This window comes from Silurus aristotelis, assembly GCF_946808225.1.
Source record: "Silurus aristotelis genome assembly, chromosome: 23".
NCBI lineage: Eukaryota > Metazoa > Chordata > Actinopteri > Siluriformes > Siluridae > Silurus > Silurus aristotelis.
In genome coordinates, this window is record NC_139596.1 from 962,233 (window position 1) to 974,499 (window position 12,267).

General features: G+C 35.2%; 1 protein-coding gene across 1 annotated transcript in view; it reads right to left on the reverse strand.

The window, feature by feature from the left end:
* Window positions 1-10,318, reverse strand: part of LOC310718628 (E3 ubiquitin-protein ligase rnf213-alpha-like) — a gene marked incomplete at its 3' end in the record, with an annotated part of 39,585 nt that extends 29,267 nt beyond the window's left edge. The window contains exons 1-10 of the mRNA XM_083527540.1: window positions 10,123-10,318; window positions 9,507-9,586; window positions 9,359-9,419; window positions 9,216-9,262; window positions 9,042-9,114; window positions 8,645-8,724; window positions 7,434-7,458; window positions 7,220-7,250; window positions 2,821-2,955; window positions 77-255 (exon numbers count right to left, since the gene is read on the reverse strand). Of these exons, the coding sequence (XP_083383666.1) occupies window positions 77-255; window positions 2,821-2,955; window positions 7,220-7,250; window positions 7,434-7,458; window positions 8,645-8,724; window positions 9,042-9,114; window positions 9,216-9,262; window positions 9,359-9,419; window positions 9,507-9,557 (682 nt within the window). The 5' untranslated portion in view covers window positions 9,558-9,586; window positions 10,123-10,318. The remainder of the gene's footprint in view (window positions 1-76; window positions 256-2,820; window positions 2,956-7,219; window positions 7,251-7,433; window positions 7,459-8,644; window positions 8,725-9,041; window positions 9,115-9,215; window positions 9,263-9,358; window positions 9,420-9,506; window positions 9,587-10,122) is intronic.
* Between the last annotated feature and the right edge of the window lie 1,949 nt (window positions 10,319-12,267).

Below are 12,267 nucleotides of genomic sequence, written 5' to 3' on the forward strand. Positions count from 1 at the left end.
ACACATTTATGTTGTGAAATCATTTGGGCTCATTTTTCTAAAGAGCGAGATAACAGATAGATCGCTGGAATCTTACCTTTATCCTCCTCCAAGATGTCCCTGAACAATGTCCTGTATAAATACGTCTGTGATCCATATTCAAGATTTTCATATATGTCTTGTGGATCAGTGAGACAATATTTGTAACGAAACATACTGACATCATTCTTGTGGAGAAGAAAGTCAAGTGTGAACATCTGACCAGCTCCATCAGCCCTGGAACAACACCAATTACTTTTCATCAGCCTCTCTATACAGGCACATGCTAAAGTTCTGATCATTTCATTTAGTGATCATTAAGGATTGTGATGGTTTGTTTAATGTCACTGTATATTTTTGTCTCTCTGATTTATTGTTATTAATTATATCCCTGTAACTTCTTACAAAATGTCTGATACTTTAAGAATAACCCTGAATCCATATTCATAGGTTGTGTGTGATATTGGCTCGATTGAAGCAGTGGTAATTCCAGCATCACTCTCTGACATTTCAATATAATTACAATATGTCATGCTGAAACTGTTTTTACTCTAAATACATGAACACATGCTATGAAATGTTATTTGAGGCTGATATTAAACAATATTTTAACCGCAACATTTGTGCTCATTATTTGACAACATTCAGTCATTAGACTATGTACTTAATCATCATTTAGAGGTTGAAGGCACATGGTAGAGCCTGGTATCGCTGCTAGTGCATTGTGTAGCTGCTATCGCTGCTAGTGCATTGTGTAACTGTGGGCTGAAACCCAGTCATTTAGTGAAACAGAAACAGCTGTGTAGGAGCATCAAACTGGGTGAGAAACAGACCAAGTCTGCTGCTAAGGTAAGATTGTGATAGACAGTTTCATGTCACAGGTCCTACACAAAGGCAAGACTGAGCACAGCAACAAGTGTTCTTCAGGCTATTTTGAGAAACCCAAAGAAAGGGCAATGAGGAGTGTTGACGCAGTGTTCAGCCAAGGAAACATGCAGCAGAAGAAAGACGCATCACGCTTACTTCCCATCAACATCAGTCTAGCGGTGCCATCAGCAAGGAACTGGATGAAACCAGAAAAACCCAGAAATACCTGAACAATTTGGCCACACCAAAAACATATAAATAAACACCCTAAAAGGAGAAAAACGCCTGTCTTCGGGGCTAACAAATCTTGAGGAGATTTTGTTAAAATCAACATCATTAAAAGGGAAAATCTCTGAAATGTATAGTGTTTTGTTGGAACATTGCAGCTCTTCCTTGACCTCACTTAGGAATATATGGCAGAACGATATGGGGCGTGCATTTGATGAAGATCAGTGGGACACGATATGTCAGAATGTTTTTTCTTCACTGTCCTGTAATAAAATAATCTAACAAAATTATAACTTCATGCACAGGATGTACCTTACTCCGCTCCGCTTAAGTAAAATGTTCCCTAATTCATCCCCCAGATGTCATTGTTGTAAAACGTGTAAGGGGTCAATTATGCATGTTTTTTGGGAATGCAGGAAATTAAAACATTTCTGGAAGGCGGTACATGATCTAACTGTTAAGATTGTGAATACCCCACTGGACATTTCACCAACACGTTACCTCTTTGGCACGGAATTGGACAAGACGCTGGACACCACATGCAGGGAGAGGATTATTATAATGTCTTATATAGCAAAGAAATGTATCTTGCTCAATTGGAATCAACAAAGACCTCCATCATTTAATCTGTTTAAACAAATCCTAAATGAAACTTTAAGACTGGAGCAACGTACATACGCCCTAAAAAACAAGGGAGACGCCTCCCGAAAGATATGGGAACCGCTTATGGACCTCTGACACTACCATGTCATAACGGGGTTTAGCATGTTTACATATCATTCACAAAGGATGAACTGTGATCTGGGACCATGGACTGAGTTGATTTCATTTGCTGGGTTTTTTTGTTTGTCTGTTATGTCAATAAAATGTTAAAAATCAATAAAAAGATAATTGCAAAAAAAAACAAAAACATTTTGAGTAATGCTGCACTTAAGACTATAATTAAGACCAAACTTGAAATACAATACAATTATTTTCCTGTCTGCGCATTACCAAACATGAAAATAATTCTATTGTATTTCAAGTATTTTTTTTTATTATTATTTGTTTTTGTGAAAACCACAAATTGTTTTTGTACAAATTGTACAGGACGTGTTTGAATGTGGTAGCATGACATTTTCTTTCATTTGAACTAAAGACCCAATTATTTCTTTTTAAACAATTATGACTTAAGACATTTATTTATGTATTCATATTTAACAAGTGCAATATTTTCAGTAGGCCATATTTTGTTGATGATGTTGATGTTTAAGGGTATTGTTGTTTAGCTTAACATGAACCAGGGTAGCAGAATAACTCAAGAAGTTTAAAAAGGAAATCATTCGACTGGCCTATTTAGTGTATCTGTAAAAGAATTCTAAACTTAAATGAAACTCCAATGAACTCCAAAGCAAACTCCCTGAGGTCCGAATAGCAACGTGCTTAACGTAACCTCTACAGCACCACATGAAACTACTTTTAGATATCTGTTTGAATCTTCCATCTTTTTGTGTTTGTATAAATGATAATCTTTTATTTACTTCTTATTGCAGCTCACAGATAAATTGTTCTTTTCTAAAATGTACATTCTAAAATATAATTTTAGGAGCGAGAAAAGAAATATCATGATATAACAATGCAGACTGTGTTGTTAATAAGCCTGTTAAATTTGTGTTTTAATATAATTACCTTATTTTTATTAAAAAAATAAAAAAATAAAAATCATACCTTATTTGATTCAGCTGTAATTTCTTTCCATTTGAGCAAACAAGATGAAGCTTCTCACTTCCGGAACCAATTCCTTTCTGAAGTGCAGCATGCAGTTTCACATGAATGGTGTTTGTTTTGTCATATTCAATCTCACTGTAAAATAAAAAATGAATGAAAAACAATTAACAAAGATTAAACAAATTTACATAATGAGTGGAAAAGAAGACATCCTGTTTGTTCTCTTAGGCCACTGATTCATATTTTGGGCTGCAACTAATAATCGATAATAAAGTTGTCAATGTTATTAATGAGTTTGGCTGCTCACGGTTACGGTTTAGCAGAACAGCAGGAAAAGAAAACACAGTGGTGTGAGGGATGAAGGTGGAACATCAGCACGGGGAGTAAAAACTCTAGAATCCTCATCATGTGTAAATGGTGTAGTTTAATGAAGTGATATTGTGTAAAGTGTGTGTTTGTAACTTCAGGAAAGTCGAACTGGATCTGTTCCGTCATAACTCGTGATCATCGGGTCACATGATCAGTTCCCTCACAACATCGTGATCATTCAATTAAACACTAAATCTAAAAGCAGCAAATAACAGCAGCAGTAAAGCAGCACTTTTTACTCACTGTTCTGGGTTTCAGTGAATATTTTTCTTTTTTTTAATCAGGCCTTCTAGATTACTGCATTTCTCCGTTCCATTTTATAGCTTTTGTCTGTTACTACAGTAACTGATCTGGTTTCAAACGTGATTTGCTGTGAACTTTACTACATTCACATGCGTGTTTTCAATGTCTGTATATATAATTTATGCATATCATCTAATTATTATACAAAATTAAATTCATTATTTTCTAGATGCTTATGTCTTCACAACTAAACAAAATGTCTGTGCATTTGTTTTAAAGTATGGATTTTTACTTGCCAACTGCAATTCTTACTAAAAACAATACAAATGTTGATTTACACAATTTACACCTCGTGTACTTTTTTGGTGTTCACCACAGTCTCTGTCTTGTTCATCAGGTACAAACTTACAAAGAAACATATTATAAAGATAAAGAACATATGAATTTCTATCACCACATTATCTGTGTAAAGCTGCTTTGAGACGATGTTTATTTTTAAAAGCGCTATACAAATAAAAATGAATTACATTTAATTATTTAATTGGCAAATAGCCAATACAAGTTCGGACCCTGAGCCACACAGTGAGTGTTTTCCCCACAAGAGGTAGAATAATAATAATAATAATTTTCTGTGTTACTGTTCTCTGTTATGTGGACAGAATCAGAGTCTCGACTTCGTCTTATAACTGAGCAAAACCATCTATTAATTAAGCAAGAGCCTTGATATGAGTTAATTATTAATAAGTTAGTTTGCGAGGGTGGAATAAATGATTAGAAGATGAGATGATCTAACATCTAACAAGCTACACATTATTCCAGCTAACAAATCCTTCTAAAACATGCAGTGCTTGAACACGTACAGCTTAATGTTTCACAAAACTGTCTGAAAGTGGAAACATTGCAGCTTGTTTTTGTCGCCATACATATTTCACTTTACTTTGTGTATTTACAGTGAGGAAAATAAGTATTTGAACATGCAGCTATTTTGCAAGTTCTCCCACTTAGAAATCATGGAGGGGTCTGAAATTGTCATCGTAGGTGCATGTCCACTGTGAGAGACATAATCTAAAAAAAAAAATCCAGAAATCACAATGTATGATTTTTTTAACTATTTCTTTGTATGATACAGCTGCAAATAAGTATTTGAACACCTGTCTATCAGCTAGAATTCTGACCCTCAAAGACCTGTTAGTCTGCCTTTAAAATGTCCACCTCCACTACATTTATTATCCTAAATTAGATGCACCTGTTTGAGGTCGTTAGCTGCATAAAAACACCTGTCCACCCCATACAATCAGTAAGAATCCAACTACTAACATGGCCAAGACCAAAGAGCTGTCCAAAGACACTAGAGACAAAATTGTACACCTCCACAAGGCTGGAAAGGGCTACGGGGAAATTGCCAAGCAGCTTGGTGAAAAAAGGTCCACTGTTGGAGCAATCATTAGAAAATGGAAGAAGCTAAACATGACTGTCAATCTCCCTCGGACTGGGGCGCCATGCAAGATCTCACCTCGTGGGGTCTCAATGATCCTAAGGAAGGTGAGAAATCAGCCCAGAACTACACGGGAGGAGCTGGTCAATGACCTGAAAAGAGCTGGGACCACCGTTTCCAAGGTTACTGTTGGTAATACACTAAGACGTCATGGTTTGAAATCATGCATGGCACGGAAGGTTCCCCTGCTTAAACCAGCACATGTCCAGGCACGTCTTAAGTTTAAGAATGACCATTTGGATGATGCAGAGGAGTCATGGGAGAAAGTCATGTGGTCAGATGAGACCAAAATAGAACTTTTGGGTCATAATTCCACTAAACGTGTTTGGAGGAAGAAGAATGATGAGTACCATCCCAAGAACACCATCCCTACTGTGAAGCATGGGGGTGGTAGCATCATGCTTTGGGGGTGTTTTTCTGCACATGGGACAGGGCGACTGCACTGTATTAAGGAGAGGATGACCGGGGCCATGTATTGTGAGATTTTGGGGAACAACCTCCTTCCCTCAGTTAGAGCATTGAAGGTGGGTCGAGGCTGGGTCTTCCAACATGACAATGACCCGAAGCACACAGCCAGGATAACCAAGGAGTGGCTCTGTAAGAAGCATATCAAGGTTCTGGCGTGGCCTAGCCAGTCTCCAGACCTAAACCCAATAGAGAATCTTTGGAGGGAGCTCAAACTCCGTGTTTCTCAGCAACAGGCCAGAAACCTGACTGATCTAGAGAAGATCTGTGTGGAGGAGTGGGCCAAAATCCCTCCTGCAGTGTGTGCAAACCTGGTGAAAAACTACAGGAAACGTTTGACCTCTGTAATTGCAAACAAAGGCTCCTGTACCAAATATTAACATTGACTTTCTCAGGTGTTCAAATACTTATTTGCAGCTGTATCATACAAATAAATAGTTTAAAAATCATACATTGTGATTTCTGGATTTTTTTTTTTTAGATTATGTCTCTCACAGTGGACATGCAGCTACGATGACAATTTCAGACCCTCCATGATTTCTAAGTGGGAGAACTTGCAAAATAGCAGGGTGTTCAAATACTTATTTTCCTCACTGTAAATCATGTATCTCTCTCTTTTGTATTTATTAAAGCACTCAAGATGTTTCCATGAATACCATGCACTTGGTTATTAGTGTTTAATTCGAATTCCCTGCTCTGCCAAAAAGCTATAATACACGTTACTCTGCCATCTACTGGTCTTCTGCAACATTATTTGATTTACTCCATTTATGTTCGGTTGTTAATTTAAAAAAAAGAAACCCTAGTGGTTGACTAGAGGTATTACATTCCAACAATTTATATTGTAACAGTAATAACTGAACTTCAGAGATGCAGCTAAATAAGCAATGATATGGAAGGCCAGCTGGCTTGTGCTGCACAGATGAGGGAAATCCTGTGTGGACATATGTGATATTATGGAATGTAGTAAAGATTCCACTTTTTGGACATCCCACAGATTAACAGCAAATGGGAACATGTAATAACTGTTTGTTTAATAATATGAAGCTCTTGACTGGTATCTGAATGATGTTATGCTTTGTACTGTGGTCACGTGTATGGCCAACTGGATAAATGCATGCATGTGAGTGTGTACAGGTATTTCTATTAAAGAGGATATTAAGTGCAAGTATCAAAGCTTTCTACACTATATTTCCAGAAGTATTGGGACACCTGACCTTTCCTGCTATATGTGGTTCTTCCCCAAACTGGTACCACAAAGCTGGAGGCACTTAATTGTACAGGACGTCTTTAGATGGCGCTATAATAACATTTAGCATTGGAACTTGGAAACCCAAAACCTGCTCCAACATGGTGATGCCCCTGTGCTCAAAGTAAGCGCCTTGTAGATCTGGTTTACATGCTTTAGAGAGGAAGATCTTGAGTGGCCAGCTATAGAGCTCTGATCTCATCCCTACTGAACACCTTTAGGATGAATGTGAACGCTGACTGCACCCCAGACTTCCTCACTTACATCAGTACCTGCCTTTCATAACACCCTTGTGGCTGATGAATACAAATATCCATAAGCACACTCCAAAATCTAGTGGAACATCTTCCCAGAGGAGTGGAGGGAATTAGAGAAACAAATTGGGACTAAATGTGGAATGTGATGCTCAAAAATCACATACCGTACTTATGACCAGGTGTCCCAATACTTCTGGAAATATAGCGTATGTACTTAACTAAACTGTTTTCTTTTCTAAAGATAATGCAGACATAAAATTCAGATTTAAGACATAAAATTAAAATTGTATATAAATGTATAATTCTGTAAATCACTCTTACCTTTGTGGCTTGTATATTGGATAGATGATCTCTAAAAAACAATACATTCACACACATAAGATACTGTGTTACCAGTGAAAGTCCACTTTGTTTAAATTGCAGAATAAATATAGTATTCTTTAGTGGTTGCACGATGTTCAGTGCTACTGAACTCCTTGGATTTTTGAATAATAATAAAAAACAATCAGCATTGTTTTTTAAACAATTTTCATACCTTCAGCTGAAGGTGCAGACAAAACCTAAAAAAACCAAAACAATTGTAAGTAAGGAATGTAGTTTCAAACAATTTTAAACTTTTAAATACACTTGCGTCCCAAACAAATTTATATTGTGAGTTATTTTTTTCATAATTTCATTCATGTATTCTAGATTCATTACATATAAAGTGAAATAATTCAAGCCATTTCAAGCTAATGAAAAACTAAAAATCCAGTATCATAAAATATAAGAATATATCTTAAGATCAGTCAAAAAAGGATTTATAAAACATGCTCAGGTTCTGATAATAGTCTGTGACGAGACTTTAAATATAATAAATACTATACTGTATATGTGTATATACACTGTAGTGTGCATTATGAATTAAAGACACCAGCATGCTCTTGTATGAGCTAATATGAGCTAATTAAGATTTGGACCTGGAAGGTTTGGTGCAGGTGAGTTTATGTTTCTAGTCTGAAGTCCCACCCCTTTCCCCTGCCTCATGTGCTCTGGACTTGCTTTGATTCCTTTTTATTATTTTACGGTAAACTGAGAGTTCATGTGAAATCAAATCTATCAGTGAGTATTTACTTAGCTAACATTACACAAATGATATTGTTAAAACCAAGAACTCCAGTTTATTATCAGAGCTAGTCACACTTTCAGCTTTGAACAAGTCCAAGTGTGTTGCCATCATTAGTGCAATATTTCTTTATAATCAGCAAAACCAAACCATTGCAATGGTGAAAATAACGCATATAAATTGCGATTTATAGTTGGTTTTTGCAGCACAGAGGGGAAAATCCTTGTAACAGGAAGGATGCATGTATTATTATAGAAAGTAGTGAAAATGGACAAGAAATTTATTACTTCTACTGAATACAATAAATATTTATTAGAAAATAGATGACATGATTTATTGTTTTATTAATTGTTGTAATGTGATCTCATAATACACATATAAATACACAAATATTTCAGCATGCCTCCCCAATATGAAAAATTAACATTTAGGCATCTGATTTATAAAATTATTATATAGAAAATGGACTGGTATGTTTTTTTTTTTACAGTTACACTGGACTGACTGCACAGCTGATAATATTTACTTTGGAGATGGATAACGGTTGCACAATCTAATTTTATTGCAATATTCTATGTCCAATGTTTTTTATTAATGCAAAATCTAGATTATTCACAAAAATGTAGGGAATGACTCCTTACCACAAATCCATCTCTTATTTGAGAAGACTGATGGTGGTCCTGTTGAACATCATCTTCAAATTGTCTGTCTTTTAATTCACCTAATTAAGTCCAAAAATTGGTTTAGAAATGTTGAATTTCAGAACAAAAGCATTAAATGCAGGGAGAAGATAGTTCTCACAACCACATGCTAAATCATGGGAGAAATTACGCATGGTTTCAGGCATTAGAAGAGAAATCAACAAATAATCCTGGTCAATGCAGCTTAATGCTGCACAAACCAGTTCATTAAGAATAGGTTCAATTAATGCAGCGCTTTCAAAAGTATAAACAGTACACAATCTCATTTTTGCTTCCATAAACTAAATACTAAATGATAATAAATACTAAACTAAATAAGAGGCATTCAGTCTTGTACCTGTCAGTGTTCTGTGTTCCTGTCTGTCATGTGATGTTTCTCCTCTTGACCCTGATGTAGCCTCGGCTCTCACCTTGTTATCCAAGTTAGAAGAATGAAACATAAGTGTCCAGGAGAATGTACACATTAGACATAGTAAGTAAAGTGTAATTTGACTTTCTGAGCTCCACTCACCTCTGTTCCCTTGTTAGGGGTTTCTGGGTGCTGCTGCCCTGCTGGACCTAAACCAGATATTTGAAAAGATTACAGTGTTTTACGATTAGCAAAGGAATTCTTTATCATTCCACTAAAGCAAACTGTAGTTTTATTCTTATTACCTCGTGAAGTGCAAAGTGTGTCAGCATTCTGCACAGCCTCTGATCTCAATTCAGAATGATTCTGGAAAAAAAAATGAATAACATTAAAAGAACTAAACATTATTTCCTCCTGAAGTGAAAAAAAAAAACTGAATTAAATATAAATTACATGTTTAACACGCTGTTCAGGTGAAGCGTCTCTTTCCTCGGAGGAATCCATTTTTATCTCATCATCACTCACAGATTCACCTGGAAAATGGATTATTATTATTTACACAAGTAAAAGACGGTCAGAACTGAAAAGAAAATAGATGTGGGTGTGTTGGAGAGCTGCTAAGAGCTGCTAGAGAGCATCCACAAACAGCCAAACCTCAACAACACACTTCATTAAGGTTAAATAGACTGCCTTCTTCAGTCTATGCTCTTAAAACTCCCTTTAAGACATGTATGTGTGTGTGTGTGTGTGTGTGTGTGTGTGTGAAAAAAAAAGATGTTGATTTGTTTTGTGATGAAAAATAAATCATGAATGAAAATAAATACATAAATAAAGATGCTCACTTTTGTATTTGATATGAGGATTTTTTGAAAGTCTTACAAAAAAAACCCCCACTGAAATAAAAAACTAAAAAAAAGAATAACCTTTTTAGGGTATTGTAGGGGTAAATTCTGACCTTCTAATATTAACTGCATATATACACAGCAATACATATCAGTTTAGCAGCATTGATGTGAAATAGTAAGAGAAACAGAAAACGGGTGCATTATATAAAAGTGAATCATCTCACCTGATCTGTTGTGCTGTAGAATAGCAGTGTGTCTCAGTAGACTGAAGTATTTATACTGCACACAGAAGTATTTATTCTGCACACACCCTTTTACTCGATGTGCTTTATCACTGTATTCAGTTTACAGTTTCACTTTCATTTCTTTTATCAGCTTTTATTCTTTGTACTGTTACTGCATTGCTGTAAAACCTTTAAACTAAACATCAAAAAGTATAAAATAGAGTTATACAAGTTTCACACATAATTGTTCATATTTTATATTAACAACTATTTTAAGGTATAATAAAATCAAATCCTTACCAGCTGTAACTAAGCAACTTACCGTTATCTGTTTATTGAATATAATAAAAGGCACATGGTTTCCAAGAAGTCGTTTTGCTTTGATCAGAGAGGTCACGTGGGGTCAGAATATCCTGTTTTTTGTTTCAAATTGAAACAGGAAACTAAATACATATTATATTATTTTATATAAAAACATGCACCTGAAACAGAAGAGCTCGAACTGAAGCTTACAATCGAATTTTTTTCTATTAGAAAATAGATTTAGTTTTGGTTGCAGTGGTAAAACATGAACTAAAAGCTTAATGGTTTTTTGCTTTGTTTCATGAACAAAAAGAAAATAAAAAATCCTCACATGCCTGCAGTGTGTAACCACAGATCCACTATTCAATCAGACAACAGGGAAGATGGAGAAATCTGACAGGAGAACGCATACATTTATGTCGTTTTGATAAACGTATGACATTGGTTACGATATTTACTGAATTCAGTTACGTTAATAACATTCTTCATCAATAGGGGCACATACAACTGCCTCATACACAAACCTCTTTTGTTACATAATGAGAATAAAGAGTCTTTTTGCGAAGACGGTTTTTTTTTTTTTATTAGCAGCTATTGGGACTGATTTCGCTGCTTATAGCAAGAAACAATCGGAAAACTGAAACGAGTGTACGGCAAAGTCCTCTTTATCAGACTTCTCCTTCCTTTCAGTGTGCTGACAGAACAGAGATCAGATTTCATCAGAGATAAAGAACAGAACAACAGTTTATAGATGAAATGCTAAAACTAATTCATTTAAACTGTATTACAATTAAATAACAATTCTTAATGAAGTGATATATTTAATCCCACATGCTGGATTAGATTTTCTTCAACAGTAAAAAAAACTAAATTTATTAGTCCATGTGTGTGTGTGTGTGTGTGTGTGTGTGTGTGTGTGTTGAGGCAGTAATCAATACCTACACATATCCTGTAATATTCCAGTCACCACAAAACACTTCCTACATCCACAATGACTTTTCTACAGACTGAAAAGAAATCTCATCTTAATCTTTATGTCATTTGTGGGTTTCTTCTGTAACAGAATTGTGTCCTAATATAACTGACTGTTTTAAGATTATTATCCCACATAGTATACATGAAATGCTAAATCTGATAAAAAATAAAAAGCTCTGACTGAATTAATAGACAGAGAAGACTATTAGAAACTCTCTGTGGTTTTCTGAAATGTTTGTAAAATAAATACACCTATAAAAACACATCTTACTGAATTTCTGAACTTTTATAAGTGGACATTATTAACTACTGAGCTAATTAGCTAGAAAATTCAAATGGGCTGCATTACACCACTTTTGCACACAATTTATGACTTTTTTAAATGATTAAAACTAATATTTCATTATGTCAAACCTAAACTTTACTACATCTTCATGTAAAATGGAATGTAAAGTAGCACAAACTTTACACCTCATTACAAACATATTAACGTTAAGTACAGCGTCCTTGCGTCACTATACAGACTCAGAGCTCACCTGGTGAAGAAAACTCAAATAAAAAGTGATAAAAGGTAAAAAGCTTTTATATTAAAAAAAAAAACACACATGTAGGACTTGTCTAAAAAAGAAATATAATAAAAAAAACGAGTAAAAATGTTCATCTTTCACGAGTCCAACACTGAGAGACACTGAGGAAGTTCGTTAAGATCATTAATTATAATAATCAGCCTTTCTGACCAATCAGGATCCAGGATTTTTCTCGTCATCAGTTACTGGGCAGAACAGAGGAATGTGCATGTGGAAAGAGCGCTCGTGCTCACATAATTACATAACGTAATTAAACGATGCGGTGTGATTTTTTTAACAC